The 26024-nt window shown below is 52.0% G+C and overlaps 10 protein-coding genes across 10 annotated transcripts; 4 read left to right on the forward strand and 6 right to left on the reverse strand.

Annotated features, from left to right (window-relative positions):
• Positions 1-224: 224 nt before the first annotated feature.
• Positions 225-2193, forward strand: BO79DRAFT_278284 (MFS general substrate transporter). Its single transcript, XM_025687891.1, has 4 exons — positions 225-840; positions 898-1044; positions 1095-1825; positions 1888-2193. The coding sequence occupies exons 1-4, from the start codon at positions 468-470 to the stop codon at positions 2083-2085; spliced, it is 1449 nt and encodes a 482-aa protein (XP_025542600.1). The 5' UTR covers positions 225-467; the 3' UTR covers positions 2086-2193.
• A 610-nt stretch (positions 2194-2803) lies between these two features.
• On the forward strand, positions 2804-4376 carry BO79DRAFT_278287 (FAD/NAD(P)-binding domain-containing protein; the record flags this gene model as incomplete). Its single annotated transcript, XM_025687892.1, has 8 exons — positions 2804-2911; positions 2970-3095; positions 3142-3216; positions 3264-3449; positions 3499-3751; positions 3807-3998; positions 4047-4247; positions 4294-4376. The coding sequence occupies 8 exons, from the start codon at positions 2804-2806 to the stop codon at positions 4374-4376; spliced, it is 1224 nt and encodes a 407-aa protein (XP_025542601.1).
• Positions 4377-4959: 583 nt separating this feature from the next.
• BO79DRAFT_189522 (TatD family hydrolase) lies at positions 4960-6037 on the forward strand (the record flags this gene model as incomplete). The annotated part of the gene is made up of 2 exons (XM_025680666.1): positions 4960-5066; positions 5120-6037. Exons 1-2 carry the CDS (start codon positions 5031-5033, stop codon positions 6035-6037), a joined length of 954 nt encoding a protein of 317 aa, XP_025542602.1. The 5' UTR covers positions 4960-5030.
• A 53-nt stretch (positions 6038-6090) lies between these two features.
• On the reverse strand, positions 6091-8559 carry BO79DRAFT_278291 (glycoside hydrolase family 95 protein; the record flags this gene model as incomplete). The annotated part of the gene is made up of 3 exons (XM_025687893.1): positions 6091-7769; positions 7819-8042; positions 8090-8559. The coding sequence occupies 3 exons, from the start codon at positions 8557-8559 to the stop codon at positions 6091-6093; spliced, it is 2373 nt and encodes a 790-aa protein (XP_025542603.1).
• Positions 8560-9100: 541 nt separating this feature from the next.
• On the reverse strand, positions 9101-10224 carry BO79DRAFT_167775 (carbon-nitrogen hydrolase family protein; the record flags this gene model as incomplete). The annotated part of the gene is made up of 3 exons (XM_025679392.1): positions 9101-9492; positions 9550-9989; positions 10052-10224. Coding segments are annotated over 3 exons (1005 nt in total), but the record flags the coding sequence as incomplete, so codon positions are not given.
• A 3146-nt stretch (positions 10225-13370) lies between these two features.
• Positions 13371-16466, forward strand: BO79DRAFT_243460 (non-ribosomal peptide synthetase; the record flags this gene model as incomplete). The annotated part of the gene is made up of 1 exon (XM_025685289.1): positions 13371-16466. The coding sequence occupies one exon, from the start codon at positions 13371-13373 to the stop codon at positions 16464-16466; it is 3096 nt and encodes a 1031-aa protein (XP_025542605.1).
• Positions 16467-18056: 1590 nt separating this feature from the next.
• BO79DRAFT_189529 (allantoate permease) lies at positions 18057-19689 on the reverse strand (the record flags this gene model as incomplete). The annotated part of the gene is made up of 3 exons (XM_025680667.1): positions 18057-19328; positions 19383-19451; positions 19504-19689. The coding sequence occupies 3 exons, from the start codon at positions 19687-19689 to the stop codon at positions 18063-18065; spliced, it is 1521 nt and encodes a 506-aa protein (XP_025542606.1). The 3' UTR covers positions 18057-18062.
• Positions 19690-19998: 309 nt separating this feature from the next.
• Positions 19999-21423, reverse strand: BO79DRAFT_225602 (FAD dependent oxidoreductase; the record flags this gene model as incomplete). The annotated part of the gene is made up of 1 exon (XM_025683741.1): positions 19999-21423. One exon carries the CDS (start codon positions 21421-21423, stop codon positions 19999-20001), a length of 1425 nt encoding a protein of 474 aa, XP_025542607.1.
• An 836-nt stretch (positions 21424-22259) lies between these two features.
• Positions 22260-23157, reverse strand: BO79DRAFT_251849 (uncharacterized protein; the record flags this gene model as incomplete). Its single annotated transcript, XM_025685883.1, has 5 exons — positions 22260-22327; positions 22382-22555; positions 22612-22767; positions 22814-22939; positions 22992-23157. 5 exons carry the CDS (start codon positions 23155-23157, stop codon positions 22260-22262), a joined length of 690 nt encoding a protein of 229 aa, XP_025542608.1.
• Positions 23158-24707: 1550 nt separating this feature from the next.
• On the reverse strand, positions 24708-25808 carry BO79DRAFT_235766 (RTA1 domain-containing protein; the record flags this gene model as incomplete). Its single annotated transcript, XM_025684514.1, has 3 exons — positions 24708-25295; positions 25350-25598; positions 25661-25808. The coding sequence occupies 3 exons, from the start codon at positions 25806-25808 to the stop codon at positions 24832-24834; spliced, it is 861 nt and encodes a 286-aa protein (XP_025542609.1). The 3' UTR covers positions 24708-24831.
• Positions 25809-26024: the final 216 nt, after the last annotated feature.

The following is a 26024-nucleotide window of genomic DNA, read 5'->3' on the forward strand; positions in this document are numbered from 1 at the left end:
GCGATACAGTAAGACTGTCATCAAGGACGAAGGGGAATCGGTTGGTTGATATCAAGCATCTAGGGCTCGATATCGGCGAAGAGCAGGAACACCGATGGGGGCTCAGATATTTCCGATCGGTCAAAGCTTTCACAGCCGACTTGCATCACTAGATCTGCTGGACGACCGTCATGGTGTCTGCACAGTTATGCCGCAATCTTACTGTGCAACCGGTTCGGTGAGCGCCTGAAGCTGGCGATTGGCGAACGATGAGGGGAGATACATGTCAAACCCACCTCGCTAAGGTCAAAACCCAACCAGCTGCTAGACCCTTTCTATTGCGTCTTCCCCCGCACATCTAGGGTTCCCCATATGCCAAGATGATGCCAAGTATGGTGTCCCAGATTGAGGTATAAACGTTGCCTCGCTCGAGGGAGGTTTCGATTCTGTCCTCGACCACTCCCTCAATTTCTCTGTCCACTTTCATCATGAATATCCTTGCCACCCTCGCCGCTCTCCCCAGGGAGATCGGCTCCACGCTGCACATGAAGCCTGTCCAGGCGTTAATCTGGCTGGCTTGTTGGGCGTGCTGGACCCTGGGCTCTCTACAATACTATGCCCTTCCGTTTACTCTCAGCACCGTGGCGGAAGCTCTTGACGTTGCTGAGACCAATGTGTCAGAAGCCAATACCACTACTATGCTGTCTCGTGCTGTGGGAGCAGTAATCTTTGGTATCCTGTCTGATCAGTACGGGCGGAAGATTCCCATGCTCATTGACCTTATACTCATGTGCGGCTTCACTGTCGCCACGGGCTTCTCGCAGACCTTTCCCCAGCTGATCGGATTCCGGTTCCTCTTTGGTGGGTGTTGCAGATGAACACTGAAAGGTTTGACAGTGACAGTGCTAACTTCCCCAGGGGTTGCCTACGGTGGAACATATGGGTTGGCCATGGCGACAGTGCTGGAAGCAGTGCCGGAAAAGTCCCGTGGTGTGGTGGCCGGCTTCACACAGCAAGGCTTCTCGTCCGGCTATCTCTTTGCATCGGGCTTGCATCTGGCTATGAGTAAGCTTACAGTTTCCCCTTCCTTCGATCACTACTCACCATTTCGAAAGATGGCTACGGTTGGCGCTCTCTTTTCTGGCTTTGCGCCGGCTTGACAGTCCCTATCGCCATTCTTCACGCGGTGACCCCATATTATAGCGTTGCCTCTCCGGCCACTCAAGACGAAGAACACGCCAACGGACCGGTTCATGACACCCGCGCAGCTGTGGGAGGAAATCTTCCATTCCATAAGAAGCTCGCCTACGTGCTACGGTATCACTACAAGGCCTTCATCTACGCCTGCTGTCTGACCTCCTGTCTGGCTACCATGGGCCACGGCACCATGGATCTCTACCCGACCTTCCTCGTCAGCCAACGCAAGCTGAACATTCTACAAGAGACATGGGTAACCTGTATTCTGCAGATCGGAGGTATCCTGGGCGGCGTGGTCGGTGGGTTCCTTTCGCACAAAGTGAGCGCCAAATGGGTGGCAGCGATCGCAGGACTGCTTATCGCTCCGTGGTTACCACTATGGACGCTGCCAACGAGATGGGGACTTCTCGCTCTGGGAGCCTTCTTCTTGCAATTCTTCTACGGTGCTGCGATCGGTAACTTGGGAAACTTGTTGCAGCAGTTGTGCCCTCATCCTGGCATTAGAGCTGCCTTTACTGGTGTGGCGTACAACATCGGCAATGCGGTCTCGTCGATCGCACCCACGATCGAAACGTCGCTGGGAGAGCGGTTCCCGACTGCTGACGGGTCACCGGATTATGCGAAGACGCAAATGATCCTCGTGGGAATTGTAAGTATACACGGTTACTACATACATCTTGGATTGAGATTTGCTAATTGTAATGCGATTAGGTTATCTTCTGCTTGGTTTTGACTCTGACGCTCATGCCGCTGAACAGCTTGAACAAGAGCTGGGACCGGGAGGATCCAAATGCTACCGTCCCGGCAACACATGCAGAGATGGAAGTGATCGATAAAACCGATTTCAAGGCACAGGAGGCAGATGCCGAGAGGGGTGGTTCGACTCATGTTGAGGATACTAAGTCTTAGTTCACGATATGTTTTGTATGCTCGAGTTTTACGGTGGCTGGCGGATTCGGAATACTTCAAAGTGGAATGTAAAGCACTGCTTCACCGTTTTGTATTACTCTGAATGATAGACAGTTTCACTGGCTGTGCTAAAGATTCTACCCTCTAGGCAAGTACGAGAGATGAGACAACATTTTCCTGTCCTGTAGAATTGGAACCGATAGTGAAATGTTGAGGAGCATGAACGAGGGTCGGACCCTGTTCCCGCAACGAAACTTTCACCCTGGTTCAGTGCACATGCACTGCATAGTTAGAGAATATTTCGGCATTGCCTCTGATTTGAATACCAATCGAAGCCCTGCACTGGATCAGACCACCCCAAAGGGTCCCTGTGGCAGGAAAAAGAATGAGCCGCGTGGCGGGGGCAATACTTTGGACAGCGACGGATCCATGGATTCACTGCGGCATCGAGGAAAGATCGGCGGCCCGGTGGAGCAACCATGGAACGAGCGATTTAACGGTGGAGAGCATAGGGTTCTATTTGGCCTCTCGAGCTTTATAGGATAGGACAGAATAGCAGATTCCGCCGGATACCGTATCTCCGAGCAATTCCCCGAGTCCTCATCTCCGACCTGATGGGGATGTCTTCACCTTGCATTAAAAGCTGTTCAGGAAGCAGGGATGGAACTACCATTTCTATCAGGAATCTAGCACCACACTAAAACATTGTATCTATCCAATGACCATCTCTCAGGAATCCCGACCGCTGCAGGTCCTCATCGTCGGTGCCGGCATTGCGGGGTTGACGGCCGCCATTGCTTTGGGCCAGCAGGGCCATCAAGTTGTGGTACGTCAACTAAATCTATACATGCATCGACTCCTGAAAGATATACTGAGGACTGCAGATCATCGAAAAATCCTCATTCGCCCGGGAGACGGGCGCCGCCATCCATGTGCCTCCCAATTGCACTGCTTTGCTGAACTGGCTGGGCATTGACCCCAAAGAATTTGGTGGCACCTTATTGGAACAGGTATACCTGGCGGTGCTTGATATCTGCACAGCTACTGACGGTATAGATTCACCGTTATGACCATTTCGGAAATTTGAAGTACCTGAAAGACTTTGCCGAAATCCGGCAGAAATGGCAAGCAGTATGTCCTCCATATGAGACTTGGGATAATTCTCACCAAAAATCCAGGAATGGTATCTGGTCCACCGAGTCGACCTGCACAACTACCTCAAGCAGCGCGCCATCCAGACAGCCACTCTCCACATGGGCTGCAAGATCGTCAATATCGATGTTGACAGCCCGCGCCCTTCCGTGACTCTCGACAACGGCGAGAGACATGAAGCGGATCTTCTTCTTGGGGCTGACGGTCTGCGCGTATGTAAATCCACTTGTTATTCATTGAGTGTCGACTTACCATATATAGTCCGTCGTCCGTGAGGTGATCGGACAGACGCCGCCTCCTCCATTCCCGGCTGGTAAGTCGTGTTTCCGGTGGCTTCTCCCGACAGACAAGTTGCGCCATCTCCCTGCCACTCAGGAGATTGTGCGCGATCCCGGAGTGTTTATCGAATGGGCTGGTGATGATCGCCGACTTGTGGCGTACCCCTGCTCTGACAATACGATGTTCAATCTTTGTGCTTTCCTTCCCACTGCGGAAGCTGGTGATGCCGCTGAAGGTATGCCCTTTGCGGATTGTTCAATTATGAGTATTGTCGCTAACGGTTACCGCAGGCTGGCAAGCGGTCGGAAACAAGAATGCTCTTGTCACTGGATTCTCCGGGTTTAGTCCCGAAGTCAGGGAGCTCGTCCACGCAGCGGACGAGAATCTCAAGGTCTGGGAGTTGTTCGATATGAAGTCTCTCCCATCGTGGGTGAGAGGATTCTCTGCTTTACTAGGCGACGCAGCACACCCATTCCAGCCTTGTAGGTCCATCATCTTAAGAGGGTCATCGCATAAGCTAACTATAACAGACATGGGTCAAGGAGGTGCCATGGCCATCGAAGATGCGGTATCCCTAGCGGTGCTACTCCCAACTGGAACCCCGGTCCACGAGATCCCGGCTCGGTTGGCCTTATACGAGAAGGCAAGACGATCGCGTGTCGACCTGGTCCTGGAGTATACACGCATTAATGGAGTCGATGAGAATGACACGACCGTCAAGCGCATTACAGGTGAGTTTATCCCGATATAATGAGGAAGAAAGTCTGACGGTTGCAGCTGCCGAGATGGTCAAATTCATGGGCATATTGTTTTCGCATAACGAGGTGCAAAGCTCGGGAGAGCTACTTGCTTCACATTAGACTTATTGCATGATCATTGCTGACCTGGTGTTGACCTACGAGCTCGGCGGATTAAACTTCAAACACATACTCGATTCGCCACCTCGAAAAGCTTTGAGGGGAAGGGTCTTAGAAATATACTAATATAGGGAAGTCGAGTGCTCTCTAGACGTAGATAGACAGTTGTACCTACTCTCCTTCCTTCTGCTCGCTAGAATGATTTTAAAGCATATTATTCGTTGTGTTACCCTAATATGCTGAATCCATTTCTGTTGCCAGTAAACTCCACTGCCGGGTGAACAGCAATGTTCCCGCAGAAATATATATTTGGTTAGCAGACGGACTATTGCCTCTAATTACACGCCAAGAACACCTAAACTTGGCGAAAAGTATTCTCCAAGAAGATTGCATATGAAACGCGTCTAGTTTGTAGAGGAAGGAGTGGCTGCGTGAAGCATCATGTTGGAGATCGTCGGATGCGCCAAGCACCTCACAAGAAAATTTTCACGCCTTACCCCAGACAAGCTGCAGGTAGCGCCACACTCCACACTTACCCTCTCAACACCCAGATATACTGAATCAGCGATTAGAATCATAGAAGTACGCTCTTTCCATCACAACATTTAGACCTCAAGGCCGCCAATAAAGCAACACCAGACATTCGCTCCCTCAACAATGGCGACAGACACAAAGCCCCTCCGCTTCGCCGATGTAAGCCCAACCAGACACAGCATTGCCCTTCATATCCACTAACAAGTAAACAGGTAGCGGTAACCTACACGGCCGACCAGTTCCAAGGCATCTATCGCGGCAAACAATACCACCCCTGCGACTTCGGGGAAGTCATCCAGCGGGCCAAAGCCTACAACTGCGAAAAGATGATGTTAACGACTATGAACCTGGAAGGATTCCACCGCAACCTGAAACTCGTCCGTCAACACCTAGAAACATGCACTTTAACACTAGGCGTGCACCCGTACCACGCAGAAGAGATTTACGCCTCCACCAATGAAGCATCCTATCTCTCCCAGATCCGCGAACTAGGCCAAACCCTCCTCCGCGAGGAGAACTCCCCGTTGGTAGCATTCGGCGAAATCGGACTGGACTACGAGTACCTCGACCGCGCCGACAAGGAGACGCAGATTCGCGCATTCAAGGATCAACTCGATCTAGCTGTCGAATTTCAACTCCCGTTGTTCCTGCACGTTCGGGAATCCTGTGCCGATTTCATCGAGATTATCCGTCCGTATCTACCCCGGTTACCTAAGGGCGGACTGGTCCATTCCTTTACTGGCTCTGTGAGCGAGATGCGGCAATTAACCGATGAGCTGGGATTGAATGTCAGTGTGAATGGGGTATGTTTTCGGACGGAAGAGCAATTGGAGATGGTGAAGGCGATTCCTTTGGAGAAGTTGCAGTTGGAGACGGATGCGCCGTGGTGCGAGGTGTTGAGTGGGGATGATAAGATTGCGCCATTCTTGGAGAAGGCGAGGGAAATGCCACCGGTGAGGAAGCACAACAAGTTTATCTCGGGGCAGATGGTAAAGAACCGTAACGAGAGCTGTTTCATGGAGAGGGTAGCGATGGTGGTTGCGGGGGTAAAAGGGATATCAGTGCAGGAGGTGGCGGGTGCAGCGTGGGAGAATAGTGTCAGGATGTTTGGGTTGGGGGTACGGCAGTAGGTCAGCTGTACTTGAGGAGAGATGTGTATGTATATAGAACAAATGTATATACACTAGACAGGCACAACCGTGTACACCTTCCCAACATCTGTCTGTATACCTCCTGTATATCTTTCTCCGTTGACCGTAAAATCCAACCCATCCTGGACACGAATATCTAACGTGTTGCCACTCTGCGAGGTGATATTCGCCCCCGTCAGGACACCCCCCAACCATGCCATATCAACGACAAAGTTCCCTCTAGCCACCAAACCCGAGACATGTCCTGTCGGCACAGCGGCCGGAAGCGCCGGCAGCAAATGTACAACTTTGTAGCTCTGCAGCAACATCTCCGCAATTCCGGAGGTAAACCCGAAGTTCCCATCAATTTGGAACACAGTATCCGGGCCGGAATCCGTGTTCCACAAGTTCGGACTGGGAAACCTTTGCAGATAGATCTGCGTATGGTTCCAGACCTGATCGCCATCAAATAGCCGGGCATAAAGATTCATCGTCCAGGTGCGCGACCAGCCGGTGCTTCCGCTGCCGTGCGCAATGCGCCAATCCAGGAACGCTTTGGCGGCCGTGGCGAGCGTTTCGTTGACGAGCGGGGCCAGTTGATCGCCAGGGAACAGACCGACGATCGGACTCATGTGTCGATGGCCGGGGTCGGATTCTTCGTAGTCCAGTCGCCATTCTAGGATCCGACCGGAGGAGCCGATCTGTGGTGGTTTGATCTTCGAGAGATACTTTGCAGCGGTGGTGCAGTCTGTGTTGTTGATTCCCAGGACGTCGCATGTTTCAGTGACAGCCTGGAAGAGCTCATGGAGCAGGGAATTGTCCATCGTGGGAGCAATGTCTATGCCCTCTTCGTTGCCCGCTGTGGTCATATCATCTGGCACGATGTAGGAGGCCTCCGGGGACAGTGATGGTCCGGTACTATAGTAGCCCTCAAACGGGAAGAGATAGCAGTAGTAGAACCTCGCAGCACTCTGTAAAAGTGGCCAGATGCGGTCCCGGAGAACACCCTCATCCCGTGTGAAGCGATAGTGCTCCATCAGATTAGCCGACAGCCATGCCCCGCCCATCGGCCACATCGTCCAGGTTGTCCCATTATCGACGGGAGCAGCATCGCCCCAGAGGTCGGTGTTGTGGTGAAGGACATACCCGCCGTTGCTGCAGTGGTACATGCTTTCAGCTACATCCAGCCCTCGGTCATGCACGATGTCCAGCAGATCTATAAACGGGGAAAAGGTGTCAGCCAGGTTAGTGACCTCTGCTGGCCAGTAATTCATCTCTAGGTTGATGTCAATGGTGAATCGCCCACCCCAAGCGGGATCGAAGTCCTGGTTCCACAGGCCCTGCAGATTGGCCGGTAGGGCGGGTGACTCGGTGGCGCGCGACGAGGCGATCAACGAGTGCCGGCCAAAGAGGAACATGAGGACAGCTAGCTCAGGGTCGCTGTTAGGATTAATACGATAGTTTATCAGTCGAGTGTCGGTGGGCAGGTGGCCCGCTGAGCCAGAGGAGCCCAGGTTCAGGTCGACTCGCTGCGCCAGAGCTGAATAATCGGCGATCGCATTTTGCTTAACGGTAAGAAAGCCTGATCTCGAGGCAGTGTCGAGCTTTGCTTTGATTTCTGCTATCCACCTTTCGGGAGTTGTGTAGCGATAGGAAGTTTCAGTGTCGATGAATATATCGATTGTGGACGCATTTTGAACTATTAGATATGTACTATTGGTTGTAGCGCGCCCTATTCAAGTCAAAATCTAACGTGCAGATCACATTCTTTCACTACTGACCATCAGAGACGATTTTGGCCTCGGTCGTAAAGAGAATGGGATTCGTAAGGTTGTTCGAGTAAGCCCTCAGCGTCAAGACACCGCCATCATCCGAGACGGTTGCATTGTTGGAAACGACATATCGATCACGAGCCAGCGAAGAAGCCACGTTCAAACTTCCTGGCTGGCTCGAAGACAGCCGCACAACGACGACACCATCCGGATAGCTGGCCACATACTCTCGTCTATCTTCATCAGCTAATATCCGCTTAAACACACCAGAGCAACATACCGATATTGCACAGCCCGATAAGTGTACTCCACTACTGCCGCACCAGTCCTCAAATCTAGGTATCTGGTGTAATTACTTATCTCGGCCTGGTCATGTCCAAAATCCAGGACCAGCGATCCCAGGGCACTGTACGACTGCGGCGAATCAGGGATGCCAACCATATTTGCTAGAGTGGCATCATTCCCTTCTGTCATGTTTCCCTCTGCCAGAAGCGACCGAACTGACCAGAGGGCATCATATGAGCGGGGATTGACGCGGTTGATGAACGGACCACTCCAGATGGAGTTCTCATTGAGGGTGACATTCTCGGTCGCCGTGCCCCAGATGGCGGCGCCCAGTCTGCCATTACCGATGGGGAGGGTGGAGGTGAAGTTGTTGGCCGGGGTGGTATACCAAGAGACATGGGAGGCATCGAAGTTGCCGAGAACCAAGGGAATGACTGCTACGAAAGCGGAGTAGAAGGGACGCATTGTTGGGGGAACATTGGTGCATGCGGGTCATTCGCAAGTAGGAGATGAACAATATATAGAATAACCGTGCATTTACCCGAGACTGTGGATGAGTAGCATTGAAGCAAAAACACGATGCATAGGAATGCAGAGGAGTGCAGCTACGGAACTACAGGGAGTGGTGGGATTCCACAAATCAGAGATGTTCGACAGGGTGAAGACGCGCCCTGATCGGCAGGACCATTAGCAGTCGGACTGCAGCATCATGTTAGCTCATCCCAGATTTATCCGGTTGTCTTCCGGGCTGCACATGGTGCTGACCATGAGAAGAAAATATTGATGAGTCCGCGAAGTGTCTTCTAACTCTTGATCTGCTCGAAGAAACGTACGCCAGATGGAACATGGTCTTATTGATTTTAGATAATTTTATTGGTATTAATTTTGTTCCAGACATGGTCGGGGTGGCTAAAATAAGAAATGTGTTTGCCGGGACCACCATCTGGTAGGATATGTCGGCGGGCTCCGATGCAGGCCATTGAAAGTCGGGATAGCCTCAGGTACTTTCCTCCTCCACAAGGACTGAACGAGTATCCAGATTGCTTGTGGTATTGTCTCCCTGTCCCTCCGGTCGGTGTGGTGTTTTCTCGCGCGTGTCGACCCCCAGCCACAACAGGTCGGGACGGCTATAATGGCCACAGGCATCCACAAAATGTCGACACGACAAGATTACATCCAGATCCACATCTGCGTAAATGAATCCTTCCTCATTAGGGGGTAATGGCTCCGTCAGCCGGCGACCATCAGGGGCGATGACGGCAGACGCGCCTCCTCCCAGGGTATCCCACGGCGGAGACAAGTTCATCTTCTCGACGCAGCTGGGACCTAGCACGGCGGTCGCGAGCAAGACGAATGACGCCGATTCGAGCGCATACACCTGGGATGCACCCATTCCACCTGGAACATATGTCAGCTTTCCGCGGTAGATCTTGCTGATTATGGATGGAAACTTACCTTCCTGCGACATGCCCCACAGTGACTCGCCCCCCATATGGGGATGTAGAACTGGCCAGGCGGAGACATGGATTTCCTCCCCTTGAATCATGGTGTGATACTTGAGCAATGGCTGGATGTGTTCCCAGCACGAGAGGGCACCCACTTTACCAATTGGCAGATCGACGACGTTCAGGAGACTCCGCCCGGAAGATTCGCCGAACACGGTGCGTTCCATGTGAGTGGGCTTCATCTTGCGCCGACGCATCACGATCTTGCCCGTGGAATCGATCGTGCACTGGCCGATGTAGAGGGAGTTGCCGTCGCGCTCCGAGAAACCCAGGACGACGGTGATCTTGTACTGGGCAGCGGCATTGCAGATGCGGCGCATGTGCTCCGAATCATACGACAGGGAATTCTTGAGGTAAGTAGTGAACAGGCCCATATCGACGGAGCGGCACCTGCCTAATGGTCAGTACATATTCGGTCGCGAAATAACTTTCGGATTAAGGATCATGCTGACCAGATCCATGCTGGATATCCCGGAAGCCAACATTCGGGGAAAGCGATTAGCTGGGCGCCATTGCCCGCCGCCTCGGCGATCAAACGGCAGGTTTTATCGACGGTGGCGTGCAGATCCAGCCAGACGGGTTCGTGTTGGGTGACAGCGACACGGACCTTGTTGGAAGCCGACATGATTGCTAGTTTCAAGTCTGTGCGTAGTATGTGATGATATGAATGATAAGAGTGAACGGTCCAAGTCAAGCGGGGAGAACACCAGATCTTTTATGTGGTGTGTTACTACCAGAGTGCCAATTCCATTGCGGCTGAGAGGATCACAAAATGGAAGTCAAAGCGACCAGCTGACGAGGCATCAGACAGCTGAGTACGATCGACAGTGTCAATCTACACGAGATTGGACCATGGCCCTGGGAAAGGGCGATTTAGGATTACTAGCTACTACGTACTTAGTACTAGTATCTGGGCATAGGGATAGGGGGCAATTCATTCACTTCCATTGGAAACCACCCCATCCGAGAGACTCCGATTGGCCCGATCGCGAAGAGCAATGAAGGCGAGGCCAAAGAATGGATCGGGGATGCGGCGTAGCTGCTTCTTTAGGGGATGGGATCCGTTGTAGTGGGAGGAGTGGATCCGTTGAATCTGACACTATCCACTTTGTTGTTGGGTCCCCTCTGGGAATGAAACGTGGTGTTTCTGTCGGAATCACATTAAGAAAGATGCTGGTGATACTCACGGTCGGGGTTTCACCTTCTTGGCGGTGGTTCCAGCAGAGGCCACGGATTTTACATGGCGCAGTCTTCCCCTCACTACCTGAACCCTGAAAAGTTATCCAACCGCGGAGGCAGAAATGACTGCGGAAATATTAACACCCCCCCCCTCCTCTGGTAATGTTTATTTTTAAGGAGGAAAGAAATGATGGATGGATCCATCGAAGGACGGAAGATAGACCCATGCACATTGGGCCAATCATATCACGGGATTCTGCGGGATTCTTGGCCCCTTCCAGAATCTCATCAGGGAAGAAGGAAGGAAGGGATGGCAATGACTTCTGACATTGTGTCTCTCAGCGAAGAATACTCTGCCTCACTCCCCATTCGCCTAGAAGGTTCGACGCCGGAGAGAACAGACATTCCTCCTGAAATGGTTACTACCTTCCTGCCATGATGGCATGATTTGAGATCTAGCCAGACTAGGGCCCAGGTGACGACTTCAGAATGATTGCAGCGGTGAGATGTGGCGTCCCCCCATACCTAACTAACCTACGAGTACTCTGTATATATTATAGAGAATATGACAGATGATTTAGGATGGCGCGCTGGACGGTTACTCACTGGAGTTGGGGCTCCCCAAGTGGGATGGATGAGACGTTGCAGGATACTGGCAAACGAATTGAACTTTATTATCCGGGAAATTGAACCGGACATAATTCACTCATACTACGGTGCGTGTCGGGCTATATGAACAGCAGCTCATGGTAAAGAGGCGGCAAAGAGGCACCCCATCGAACCCTGCCAAAAATGTTGGTCGTGCTACGTAAGACATGCACGATGTCCTGCAACTCACTGCTACCTACATACATGCGAAGGTTCGATTCCCTTGCAAAGCCTAGGTCGAGCGGCCTGGCCATGGCCATGGCGCCATCTCCACCCCGCCAGTCCTGGTATGCCCTGTTTATGTGCTGCTAACCAAGTCAATCTGGTTAATTTACAGTTGTCTACGAGGCTCCCCCACGCTGATCGCTCGCTACATCAAAATGATTTACGGACCAGCCCGCCGCTACAATACGTTGAAACTGGGGTTGGGGGTAAAAGAAAGGCTTATATAGGCTCTTGAACAACGACTACCGGGCACGATGAGTCGTCCTTTACCTCGAGGTTTCTCCTTTCTATTTGTTGCCGACAGCGCCAGCGATGGGAATTTGACCCGTAGCATGTATCATAGCGTTATGACGGATTGTGGTGCGCCTTTTTAGAGGTCCAGTCACTGGATAGAGTCCGCGCGAGGGGTGCCGGGTGACTGGAGGCTGCGCACCCAGGAAACTGGGCCACGGTTGCGCCTTGAAAGGGGGACATTTGGTTGCAGGATGCAGTCCGTGAGTGGACATCCTATCTAGTTTATCCTGCAGCAGCGCGGATTCTGATTAGTGACTATCGCCGGAGTCCTGCACGAGGCTGACATAAGCGGTACGCACAAGGGCCGTTTCTGGAACAGCAACAGCAGCTTGAAGAACCCACTGGATCTCCATCAAAGCTGCTCTGGATCATCTTATGCCAATGCTGATGCACACCCAAGGACGGTCCTGGAAACAGGGTCTGATTTATTGAGAGACAGATCATCCCCCGCCTCACCGTGGGCGAGAGACTGAGGAACGCGCCGCGGCGATCTCTAAGCTTTTGTATCGCCTCAATCCCGCGCCAATCTCAACCTATTTGGAACGTGCCTGCCCTGTCCAGACGGCAGTGTTGGTGCAGAAAGCCGGGGGCATCATGGAAGCTGGGGGGCTGAGTTGTGGCTTCCAGACCCAGCCGGGTTCTTCTGGACTGTCCTTGTACGTTAACTTCAGCCTGCATCATTCACCGCTGCGGCACTAGTTGGCACCGAAAGCCGCTCGCCAGAACCCATGGCAGGTTTGAGCAACTCTGTGGACCTTGAACCCACATACTGATTAACCATAACCCTCAACCTTGCGCCATCGGCCCATCTTACATGGCCACCGCGCCGTCGCACATACACCTGACCCATGTCGACTCAAAGTTTCCGGGACCATTTCAACATGCAGGGTCTCAAGTGAATAGACCTATTCTGTGTAAACGCCGCGGAGCCGGATCTTGGTATCAGGACCAGGTTTTGCGGCATTCCAACCTCCTCGCACGAGCAAGGAGGACCGGTGGCTCGGAGAATCGCGCTGGCTTCGATATACCCCGGTCTTGATGGCGACGGTGAGGGCCTATGTCTATCGAACATCACATCCTGCGTGTCCATGCCATAGTCTTCCTATGATCATCGATCACATAAGCGAGCGGGATTGGCCGCTGGAACAGGCAAGGGATTCGCTTGTCTAGGTCTGCTTCAACAGATCGAGTAGTCGTGAATGTAACAGGAGAGGCCAATGGTATGCCTCTGGACGACCACATCAACCTCGGTGGGCGCAGATTTAGTCATGGAGCATGGCGAAAGCAAGCCCGAGACACAACACTGTCCGTGGAGGAAAGAGTATATGAGGAGACGTCCCCGAGCCGGTAGAGACTGCTCAACCACAGATCCCATTCAATCTTCACAATAGCATTAAGCTGCTGCTTATCAGCTAGTTTGCCACCATGTCACCGTCGTTACTTATCTCAGAGCGTCTGGAGAATGGATGTGACACCGGGCTGGGCCTGGCTGAGCTCCTGGAGCGGCAAGCCATGGTCCGCGGCACAGCCATTGCCATTGAAGAAGGCCAGTACGAAGTCACATACGGCGAACTTCACGAGAAGGCCCTCTTCGTCGCCGAGCAGGTCAACAGTATCCTCCACGATGACCCTTCGCCAGTCGGCATTATTGCCCCCCGCAGTTTGAATCACGTATTGTCGCAGGCCGCTGTGATCTACTCGGGCCGGGCTTGTGTGCCGTTGGACCCCAAGCTCCCAGACGAGATGCTCAGAGACATGCTGGAAAACTTGGGATCGACCCTCGTCATCACGGATATTGTACAACAGCATAGACTACCGGGCGTTAAACATCTGGTGGTTGATCATCGCGTGGTTCCGGAGACCTTCGATTTAAACATTGCCCCCAGTCAGAACGGGCCGCAGACATGCTCTCATGTGCTCCACACCTCGGGCACAACCGGCAAGCCGAAGGCAGTCGAGGCGTTTGCGGAGGGGCTAATTAATCTTTGCCTGGATTCAGCGGACCTCATCCGGAAGGGACAGCGTGTTGGGCACGGTTCCAACGTCATCTTTGATACCTCCCTGGTGGAGATATGGGGTCCCTTGCTGCGCGGAGCAACCATGGTCATCATCCCCCATGAGATTGTCCTCGATCCGTCTGCTCTTAGCGTGTTCGTCAAAGAGAAAGAACTCAATGTGTTGCAACTCACAACCTCTCTGCTCACCGTGACGGCTTACGCCTGTCCGGATGCTTTCTCGACTCTGGACACCCTTATTACTGGAGGTGAGGCAATCAACTGCCAGACAATCCAGTCCATCTTCGATGCCGGAGCCCCAGGCCGCATTATCAATGGTTATGGTCCGACAGAAGCCAGTATATATGTTTTGTATCACCAAGTCTCGGAAGACGAGGCCCGCCGGGGTGAGATCCCCGTGGGAAAGCCATTCGGCGACGTCGAGGTGTTTCTCCTTGATGACAATATGAACACAGTCAAGGCGGGTGAAGTCGGCGAGCTCGTGGTATCTGGCGTAGGTGTTGCCGGGGGATATATTGGGGACGCTCAGAAAACTGCCAAGAGCTTCGTTGTTCTTCCGCAACTGCACCGGAAGGTGGAGCGGGGACCCCACCACATGTATCGAACTGGAGACTTGATGCGTGCAGATGAGAAAGGCGTGTACTACTACCTCGGACGGAAAGACAATCAGATCAAGATTCGTGGCCAACGCGTGGAACTGGAGGCCTTGGAATCGGCCCTAGTTGGCACGGGCCTAGTGAGTGCTGCTGTGGTGGTGAAGATCACACCGGAAGAAGTTGGCCGTGGCCAGTTTCTGCTGGCCTACTGTATTCCTTCCTCACCTGATGTTGCGGATGGCGCCATCATGAAAGCCTACATGGAGCAAGCACCAGATCTCATGGTTCCCCGTTTGGAGCTCATTGACGTCTTGCCCCTTCGCTCCACCGGCAAAGCGGACCGGAAGGCTCTGGAAGAACGGTATTACCAGAAGCTCAAGCGCTCACGGGCTAATGGAGCCAATGGAAGTGTCAACACTGGCAGCAACGCTGCTAAGCTGGAGTATATCTGGATTGACGTCTTTGGTCTCACTGTCGAGCATCTACGTCCAACCGACGACTTCGTGGCCATGGGTGGAACGTCCTTGATCGCCGCCACCATGATCGCTCGCATCAATCAAACATTTGGCATCTCGTTGCGCGCCCAAATGCTCTACGAGAATACCAGCTTCGAGAGTCTGACGCGGCTTGTGACCAACATCCAAGTTCATGGAGACGACTCAAGTATTCAGGCTGAACAGGAGGTCTGGCTACAGGACTCTAAGTTGGGCGAACACTTGCGGCCTATCGGAGGCATTATTCCTCACTGGCAGGACGAAAATGAAGGCAGGGTCTTCCTGACGGGAGCTACGGGCTTTGTGGGTGTGTTTCTCCTGGCCACACTCGTGAAGCGGCCTGATGTTAAAAAGGTGGCCTGTTTGGTGCGCGCCGACGACGAGCCCTCGGCCCGGGCACGTCTCGAGAAGACCATGGAGAAGTACAGTCTCTACGCAAACATGGACAAGGTCATCGCCCTGCCAGGCAATTTCGGACAACCACGGCTGGGTCTGTCTCCGGAGCAGTACGATTACTTCGCGACATGGTCTAGTGTGATCTTCCACCTCGGGGCCAAGGTGAGCTACGTCGCTCCTTATTCCTCCCACCGCCAGGAGAATACTATCGGGACCTTGAACATGCTCGAGTTTGCTACTCACCGGCGGACCAAGGCCATGCACTACTCGTCCACCATCGCGGCCTACGGTCCAACTGGATATGTTACGGGCGCCAAGCTGCTGCCAGAGGATGAACGGCCCGCGCCGCACTTGGCTGCTCTGCCCAGCGACACTGGTTATGCTCAAAGTCAGTACGTGGCGGAGGCGATCGTTTGGAATGCCATTGACAACGGCTTCCCCGTGGCCATTTACCGTCCAGGATTTGTCCTGGGCCATAGCAAGTCCGGCATCTGTAACCCGGACGATTTCATCTCCCGTCTCTTCACCAGCTGTATGGACATGGGGCTGTATCCCATCCTACCCAACCAGCGCAAGGAATTCATCCCTGTAGACTTCGTTGTCGATTCCATCCTTCATATCTCCACAACCCACGAGAATTTGGGCCACGCCTACAACCTCGTGCAGCCTGACCTTAACAACGCTATCGACATCAACACCAGCTTTGACCTGCTCAATCAGCTTTCTCCCTACAAGATGGAAGGAGTGCCTTACGAGCAATGGGTGAACTCGCTCTCTGAGCGATTGGATGATCCTCTGCATCCCCTCACCCCTATGCTCAGGGAGAAGGTGTTTGGCAACATGACCCGCTGGGAGGTCTATGAGAACATGGCTGAGTACGGGCGGGAGAATATCCGCCGCGCCCTGCAAGACGCTCCGCACATCCTGAACCGGGAGGATATTGAGGTGCTCTTCCACCGATCGTTGAAAAGTTGGCTACCATGCTGTGTATGGCACAAGCCTGTACGCATGCAAGTGTGAAAAATGTTCGCTTATTTCTTGTGGGTGATTCGTTCTTGTTCGGGCTGAGCTTTTTATTGGTGGCTCTATAATGGATGAAGAGATGAAGGACAACAAAGCACACCAGCACACCTCAACAGAAATAAATGACTGATGATACAATGAAACAGGGAATGAGAAAATAAAAGGGGTCTGACCCCAGGAGAACAATGATTTATAGCTATTTGATGTCAGATAGGACGACTTATGACTGCTTGGTAGAATACAATCGAATTTGCTTATCAGCGCTTCGCGGCATCCCTCGTAGGGGCAATGCTGTCACGCTAACTCTTGGCACTAATGGAAGGAAGTGCGAATGCTTCGCCTGAATGGCTAGATATCTTGCTGCCTGGAGCCATTGCTTGCCTTGCAGGTTGTGTACCCTTGGCCTTCTTCGTAGACTCAGGCTCAGAGTAAGGGTCATCAGGCTGAACAATCAGCTTAGCTGGAAAAATCCTGTTTTCTCTGCCATCGTTGCCTAAGGGATGAAATCTATACTAAGTAGGGTAAGAATCATGCCTATCAACTTGAAGGGTTAATGTGATAGATGTCTGCGTACTAAGGATGGACAACTGGGTTTAGCTTTATCACTACTCTTAGACCATTGATTCATAGATATACTATATAATTACCAAGTCCTCGCTAGCAATCTTTTTTCTGAACCTTGTAGGAAGCTTATAATGGGAGTCTGATGCTTCTTCTTGTGGAGTATATGGTTTCCTTCTCTAACGCCTCTGTTCTTCTACTTGCTTACATTCATGACTGTGTTTGGGTTTGGTGAGCACCCGCAGTGTTTCCGATACTAGTTAACGACATGAAACGGTGGACATTCTGACTCTGATATTTTCATCAATTCTCTTTTCATTTTTTTAGGTATGGAATGCTCATAGTTTTTGCATCGGTAGAAAAGAGGTTACATTAACAATATGTAAGTTGCCAAAACATACGTCTGTATACATCTACTGATTACTGACGATGACTGCGCCGGCACTACAGCTCGCTCCGTAGAAGCTGCCGCGAAGACTCCATCAGTCTTAGTTTAAGCCCTGGGCCACTGCTATCACGCAGTTTAACCTGCAATGAGGACACCGAATTCACGGATGTGATTGTACCTCTCCTAGATTAGAGAGCTGATTGCTGGACCATCCTTCGGCGGTATGATAAAAGCCGGAAACTGGAACCCGCACTCAGCTTTGGAATGCTCCCTTACGAGCACAGGCACAATTGATTCAGTTCTCGTCGAGGCTGGAGGCTAAATGGAGCAGCCGAATGCTTCGGAACAGATCCCGGCGCAGCTAGTCAGCGAGCTCACCACGGAAGATCAGCACAGACGCCAGACGCCAGTCAGAGGAAAGTTATGGGGTGTAGGAAGCATGAAGTCAAGGTGAATGAATGTTCAGGCTGTTTACGAAAGGCGGTGCGAGAGGAGGTTTTCGGGTAAAGAAATTTCTGATCGGTAGCACCACTTCAGCCAAAAAACATACTTCCTGCGAAGGGAATACTCGGTGGCACACACTTTCAATTACCTGAAATTGGTCTTGACTGCATTTGCATCTGCTGAGACAGCTATATCTCTACCTACAACCGATAGCGAAAGCCGACCGTATTCCAATCAGTCGCATCCTCATAATCCTCCGCCTGCAACTCGACCGACTGCACCAACACCGACACATCATTCCCATCCTGTCGCTGATTGGCAACTTTGCCTCCTACAGCACCAGCCAGGGTCGCCGTCCCTTGGACCCCTTCCTCACGATCGCGCTTCCGATTAATCCATTGCAGATAACATCGTAACGACACCGCCAACGCCGCGGAAATAATATAGCAGATGAGGATAGCCCGAAACGAAGTCTGATAGAGCGGGGCCTCACTCGACTTGAAGAATTGCGGCCCGGCAATATTTCCCGCGCAGTAGGCGATGAACATCATGGAGGTGATGGTCATTTTCTTGGTGACACCACGGTAATTCGCCTGCAAGAGGGACATAATGAGCGGGAGGGCTCCGGGACCCGTGGATAGCAGAAAGTAGCCGAAGAGCTGGGCGCCGAGGGGCACATGGTGAGCACGAGCATAGATGATGGCACTGCCGGTGATGGACAGTGCGACGATACACACAATCAGCAGACAATTCCAATGGTGGGAGCGACTGGCCAGCCAGCCGGTGAGGGCGATGGTGCCGGCACTGATCACACTGGCAGGGATGACAATCAGTGTCGACTGAAGTGATGTAAAGCCGAAGGATTTGATGACGAGGTTGCCAAAGTTCTGTGTCCCGCCGTTGGGAATCTGGGTCAGCACTGCCAGGGCGAACAGGTGCCACGTCTTGGGGTCGCAAAGGCATTCGATGAATTGCGCCCATTTCCATGTCGTCTTCTCTGTCCGACCGGTACCTGCAATCACGGCACGGTGCGCCATGAATTCTCGTTCCTCGGGAGTGAGGAATGTGGCTGTGGAGATGCTATCCGGGAGGAAGGCGAAAAGCACAAAACCCCAGAGAAAGGTGGCCACGCCGAGAATAATGAACATCCACATCCAGGGATGCAGGGGATGGTCAATGTGGCCGATGCCATAGGCGAGTAGACTGGCGACGAGCCCGCCGACCGAGTTGCCCGAGAACCAGATGCCCGTGCGGAAGGGAATCTCATCGCGGGTGTACCACGTCGAGGTAAGGAACATAAAGGCCGGTGTGATGGTGGCCTCTGCAAGCCCGAGAAGGAATCGCACGGTTAACAGACCGCCGTAGTTGGTACAGGCGGCCGTGAGGGCTACCACGGCGCCCCAGAACCAGGTGTTGATCGAAAGGTATTTGGCGACTGGCACCCGAGGAATCAAAACGTTGGTGGGCTGAAGGGGAGTCAGTTCATCTCATGAAGGTATCGAGATGGATTACGTTCGCACCCATTCCCAGAAGAAATATCCAAAGTAGAAGATGCTGGATACCCAGCTGTACTGCTGGCCGACCAAATGCTGGTGGATATAAGTGAATTATTACCTAACCGGTGAATAAAGAGACACGCACAGTATCTTCAATCAACCCAAATACAGATGCACTCGACAGGATAGTTTTATCCATAAAGTTAAGCAGGTATGTAATAAAGAGAAGAGGCAACAGACGACTGTCGACCTTGCGTAACACGCGGGAGGCGATCACCGGCGACTCTTCGGGCGCGTCGTGCGCCTCTGCAGCGGGTGCGACCGTGTCCATCACAATAAGTCGCAAAGTTGAGGAATTAGCAAAGGATAATAGGTCTACACGGGTCGAGATTCCAAGAGGGATGATTAAGAATGATATTTAGAGCTTTGAAGACAAGTGCCATATCTTTTCCCCCGCCGGATCCCTTCCGATATCTGGTGCCAACCACCAATCGGCAACACGTACCCTAATAGCAAGGGATCGCCGCTGCGATACGCTATCCACCAATAATCTGCAGGTTTGTGATTTTCCAGCAGGACACTTTGTAGCTACAATCTGCCCCATGATTCGTGACATTGTGTTCTTCTTTCTGCCACGCGTCTACACCTGTGAATTCTGTGACCTCTCAATGCTCTCAACAACCGATGGAAGCAGTCGATCCACCGCTCGCCAGATGGCCGAGGACCCTGGATATTCAAAAGTCGCCCCCACATAGTACGTATTGCGGTGTCCCTGCAGCTTCTTCAAGTCGTGGTAGAATCCGTCTTCGATGGCCTTCCGGCCAACTGACATTTCGAAGGGGGAATGGTCGGCAAACGCCAGGAATTCCGGGTCGCCGACATCGTATCCAGCTCGGCGCAGTCCCAGAATATCCTCCACAATCGCCCCCTTGACTTGTTCCTCCGTCATTGGCTCCTCGCTACCGTATCCAACGGCCATCACACCTGGTACTGCGGTCGGATACATCATCAAGATACACGGAAGAAGGGGAAGCGAGTAAGGTCTGTTGGACCCACGATTCACAATCTGGACTCCCTCGGGGCATCCGTCTATCCGCACCAGGCCAGCATAGTAGTGTCCGTAGATGAATTGACTGAACAGAGAAGACTCAAATTCATCCAGATCTAGGCCATCCAGCACATGCCCAGTCGGGGGCGCAGCCAAGATAGTCGTGTTGGCCTCGATCATCCAATGTGTGCCATCCGTCGATTCCACCGTCAGTCGATGCAGTTCGTCATCTTCCCGACACGCGTTCATTACCACGCTATGAAGCAGAGCATCGTCTCCCAGTTCCTCCAGAGCAGCCTCGTATAGTTCCGAGTTATGGTGCCGAGCAGTGGATAGAAATCCCGTCTGCAGCGCTCTTAACATATCCAACGACACGAACTTCATCAGATAAACGGTTGGGTAGTTAAGCCAGTTGCGCACCCCCTGGCTGTAGATACTGATCAGCTCGACGGCAGCCCCCAGGTCGTATTGTTCCACGAATTCTCCGAAAGGCATCAGGAGATCCTCGGGTATGTCCTCTGGGAGGTCCCATCCCTCCAAAAGATAGGGATATTGACGGAGAATGTCTCCGTAGCGTTCCAAAGCCTCGCTGACATTACCAGGATAGGGCTCCACCACTTCACCGGTCTCAAAGTCAATGCGTTCCATGTATCCGCCACCATTTGACGCTTTTGCAAAAGGCACTTCAAGATGAGAGAAGAAATCTATGGTCTCCGGCGAATCTTCAAATAGGGTCACTCCGAAGTCAAGCGGCGTGTCCGTGCTCGGCTCGATGTACGTGATAGTATGGCCACCCAAACGACCAGTCTTCTCAACCACAACGACTGAATAACCTTCTTGAAGTAGATTTATCGCAGCATAAGTGCCCGCAGCGCCACCACCGATAATACAAACGTCTCGGCGAATAACCTCGCATTCACTGCATGAGGACGAATTAATAGTGCTGGATTGACCGATTTGGAAAAACGTTGCAAAAACAAACAGAAGTATGGGCGATTTAGCGAATGGACAGAGCATGATTATGAAGTGCACGATGGACCCGATACGTATCATGCCTGTGTGCTGTTGGTGGTCAGAGCGACCTATCTATACCCGTCGACTACCAGGTTGAACGAGGTCTGCGGTGATAGCAATGTGGCAAACTAATGCCAAAAGAAGGACAGACATCCTTCCTGCAGTCGTCTGCCAGTACAAAGATGCACGTATGCCTGGATCTTGCCGTTTCTGCTGTTACTCTGAGGGATAGCAGGTGGTACCCGGTGATCGACTGGACCAATTACGACAGTCATGGGATGTGACGACCACCTGTCATACATTCCTATAACGGCAGTAACCTCAATCCTTCCATTATGATTTGCCAGGACCGCCACCTCGAGAAAGCTTGAGCACCAAGAAGCTCAGACGTTCTGCCGCAAGACGTCTCACACTGTGGACAAATTCACAATCCATCCGGAGGATGCATATACCCAGGCGCAACAGACAATGCTGTGTCTGGGGAGATCAAACCAGATGAAGTGCAGTATCGCCATCAGCATGTGATCGGCATATCTACCAGAAAGGCCCGTCATGATAAAATATCAATTAACTAATGATATAACGATGAGACAGATAGCTTTATTATACATGGTTCCGTTGTAGTTGAACAGATTCTGCTTGTCATGGCCAGTGGCAGCGAGTCCGCGGGCTAGGTAATACTAATCCTCTGAGGGTAATTTCTCAGGGTTTTGATTGCCTGAAGTAAAGAAGGACAAGCAGATTGTATCACATGATCGCACAATGTAGAAGGGCCTGTCCTGTGTCACGCACCTTGGTCCAACAAAGTCGGTCCAGCTACCGCGGCAGTAGTACTGTGATCAGGCGCACTTGCCACTCTGGCAGGTGAGATTGTCGGAGCAGTCGTTCTCGGTTGAGCAGGAAGCACCTGAATGCCATGAGTCAGTGTAACGCAAAGCACGGGTTCAAAGAGGGGTCATACCGGCACAATGGCCTGACCAGGAGCAGGAAGATGAGGAGGAGCCGGACCCGGAGCTAGAGCTGGAGCCAGAGCTGGAGCTCGAACCCGAAGAACCGGAACTGCAGTAGCTTGAAGCGTCGGCACTGCTATAAGTGTTCGATGTATAGCATTTGCCGCTCGCAAAGAGCTCGTCCGCTTGGTTGAACAGTTAGGTCATATCTGATAAGTACTGCCTGGGGTCTTTAACATACAGTTGACGGTGTAGGAGGTCCCCGGGCTGATGATGACGGTCTGAGAATCATCCGGGGTCAAAGAGTCTTCGCAGTCAATCTGGGTATCGCCACCACTGGACTTGGTAGACCCAGTCCAAATATCGATGTGGAGCTTGCCGTTGTCATAATCGGTAGCTGTTTCTGTCAGCGGAGGCACACTACTAAGCGTGAGGGCACTTACTACACTGCGCGCATGTGTCCTCGAAGCGGAGGTACTTGCGAAGGTACGGCAGATAGATGATCTCACACTTTTCAAACTCCCCAGGAGCAGTGGCAAAGGTGAGAGGGTCATCATACGTGCCGGTGCCTAGCAGCTGTTAGCTTTGACATACTCAGCCCGAAGAACTTCGAGAACGTACCTCCTGCCGTGTAACCACGACCACAATCATAGGCAATGTCCGCACTGGGAGGATCGTTGTCAGGATACCCGTAAAAGGTAATTTCCACATCAGACTCGGTCGAACACGCCACGGATGCCGAAAGAAGGCCGGCGACGGCAAGAAGTGTGAGAACCTTGGAGCTCATTGTATGATGAGAAAGAATATTAAGCAAAAGAATAGTAGTAAGGATACTGCGTTGCCAAAGAACTTGAGGAACTTTGGAGTGGGAAAACTGCGTTTATATGCTTCATGGTCTGGGTAGGGAAGTTACGATGAATATTGTCCTAGAGTCAGTCTCCTGTAAATGCCGAGGTTTCATTGAAGCGATCGCCTACATCAGGGTAAATACGCTATGTTTCAGCCTACTACCTGTGAAATCCTTCTATCAGCGGGAATACGAGATGCCCAACTGTTCTCAGGGATAGACTGAAAGAATTGACTGATCGACACATCCTAGTTCTTATCGCCTGTACCCCAAATCTGACTATCCCAAGCTTCTGTGGTATGATGCCCCAGGTTTTGCGAAAAGGAATGACCGGGAAATTATCGAGCAATATTTATTCATTCCAAGTCACTCTCCTACTCGACCATACAGCGTTATCTGGCTTTTCCGCAGATACACCGCTCTCACAGCAGTTATCAGGGTCAGACACCTTCCGTGGCGGCCCCAAATCAATCTTCAAAGCGTTCTGGAGGTAGCGTGGGGTCCGAAAACCCCGGGTCTCTAGCGGGCAGATCGGGTTCAATATGGGCCCGACATCTCCATTTAGCGAAGGCACTGGAGCTTGATCATTATATGGTGGCCCCATCCAGGTCTATTCTTAGAAATAGCTCAGCTGTGGAGTTTCCTGTCAAGGGCCGATTTGGATCTGCTGGTCCGATGGAAATATCCCCCTTATACGTTCAGGGACAAGAGATATCCTGATATTGACAGCTGCTTAGCGGCCTTTCTGCGGGCGGGGCCAAATGATCCTACTTCATAACGGTTGGCACACCTCTATGCTTGCTTCAGGGGATTTTCCGAAAGAGGAAGGTCAATAGTGTCTGAATCATCGTGCCTCGGAAAATGTGAGTTCGGGGGTGGTATCCGTTATTAATGGCTTCTCAGGAAGCGGACGTTGGACAATACGAGAGTTCAATAGACATACTGGCCCCACCGCTAGATAGACATCCCGTTGCTGTCGTTAATAAATGGAGATATTCTACATGGTCCATATATTGGGCAATTGGGTACAGGATATTTCACATTAGCTGTTGTCATGAATATGGCCCTACTGGGCTACACTATCAGACGCACATTACCATGTCAACTGGTGTTGAGAGAATTCCTGTGTCCCCAAGTACCCTAAGGACTTCTGCGGACTCTCCCAAATGAAAAAGTCTCGGACTGAATAGGGCTGGTAAGAAAGCTTGTGATCCTTAAAGCTGCCCCTGACTCGGAACAATGCGGTTGTCCTGCATGGTCTCCCGATGGGGCCAAAACTTGGGGCCGTCGGGATCCTATCTTGCCCCTTTGCGGAACGGGGTTAAACGCGCATCAAGTCCATACTAGTGCTTCATGTGCAGGCAACAGCATACGACGGTATGGTGATGCTGAAGATAGATATTACATCCTCGTCTTGGATTAACACTGCCAGCCCTGATCCCATGATTGAATGGATAACCTGTGACCTCTTTGCGATGATGTAAGGAATAGGCATAATCTTTGGAAACACAACATCTAGTGTGAACAGACTGACAAACACAAGTTAGATGAGACAGTTGACGCCGATAATCATAACAATCATGAAATACATCGCCCGAGAAATATTGCAAGCCATCAAACGGATGAAACCTCCATCTCCACCGGCACCGACATGAATTTTTGCGTCTTGATCACCTTGTCGGAGTAACGGTCTCCGCGCCCCAGATAGCAGTTGACCTGGCTAGGGTGGATGAATTGGAGTACCTCCATTGCCAGGAACATCAGCAGCGCATCGAACACATAGATGAAAACCTCGTGTTTCATAAGGTAGCCGTCGTATCCTTGGAGGTATTCTACTACACGGACAATGGAACGGACAAAGATGAGGATGCTGGAGATGTAGAGGGCGTTCATGTGGCGACGCCAGATGTGCGACAGTTCCGTCGAGGTGCTAGTGGGAGCCTTTGCCAGTCGTATTTGGAAGACGAGCGCTGTGATGATGAAGAAGCCGAAGAAGATGATTTGAACAAAAAGACCGCCTATGATAATGTGCTCGCCCGTGGTTGGGTCGCTCGAGCCACTGACCATGAGACCAGCGCCTACTGTTATTAGCGATGCTGCATCGGAAGACGGGAAGCTAGGGAAGAACGCACCAGACGCTTGCATCAGGAAGGAAAGAACATCACCCGCAACAAAGATCTTCGTCACCCAGTTCAATCTGAACACCGAGTAGTGTTCTGCTTGTACCAGCCGGATAATGCGACCGAGGGTCATGTAAATACTAGCCGCCAGGAAGGCCGGGGCGATGAGGATGAGGGCGCTTTGCATGGCGTACGAACCCGTGCTGTAGTCGGGGCTTTCGAGCGATGAGAGCAGACGACCAACATATCCGATTGTTTCCACTGTGAGATTAGGCTTCAGGTCAGTGATAGTCCTACAGTTATCGTTGAGAGTAGTGACTGACAGATTCCGCCGATGAAAAAGGGGATCATGAACCATGTTCTGGTGCGGACCAGCTGGAGAAAGTGCAAGACAGTGCTGATGCCGAACAGAACCACAAAGATGCCTGCTGCCGCAGCAGAGGGTGTGTAATAGTATAGAATAAATTCCATGGCTGGTATGCGATAGAGAAGAGTGGGTGTCGATAAAGTCGTAGGGAGGTAGGGAGCGAGGCCCTGCTTTTATGAAGGCCTATCATCGTTGCCTCCCACTTTCGCGAGGTACCAATATGGCAACGGTCGCGATATACGAGAGACGATAGTGCATCTGTCCCTGAACCTCACATCGAAGACCCGTGGCTGGGGAATCAAGCTCTGCCCTACGTGGTG

Source organism: Aspergillus costaricaensis (assembly GCF_003184835.1).
Source record: "Aspergillus costaricaensis CBS 115574 unplaced genomic scaffold BO79scaffold_6, whole genome shotgun sequence".
Taxonomy (NCBI): Eukaryota; Fungi; Ascomycota; class Eurotiomycetes; order Eurotiales; family Aspergillaceae; genus Aspergillus; species Aspergillus costaricensis.

Coding starts and splice junctions, on each gene's coding strand:
- BO79DRAFT_278284 (XM_025687891.1), top strand. CDS start 468: ATGAATATCCTTGCCACCCTCGCCGCTCTCCCCAGGGAGATCGGCTCC. Junction 1,045..1,094: donor GGGCTTGCATCTGGCTATGA/GTAAGCTTACAG, acceptor CCATTTCGAAAG/ATGGCTACGGTTGGCGCTCT. Junction 1,826..1,887: donor AAATGATCCTCGTGGGAATT/GTAAGTATACAC, acceptor TAATGCGATTAG/GTTATCTTCTGCTTGGTTTT.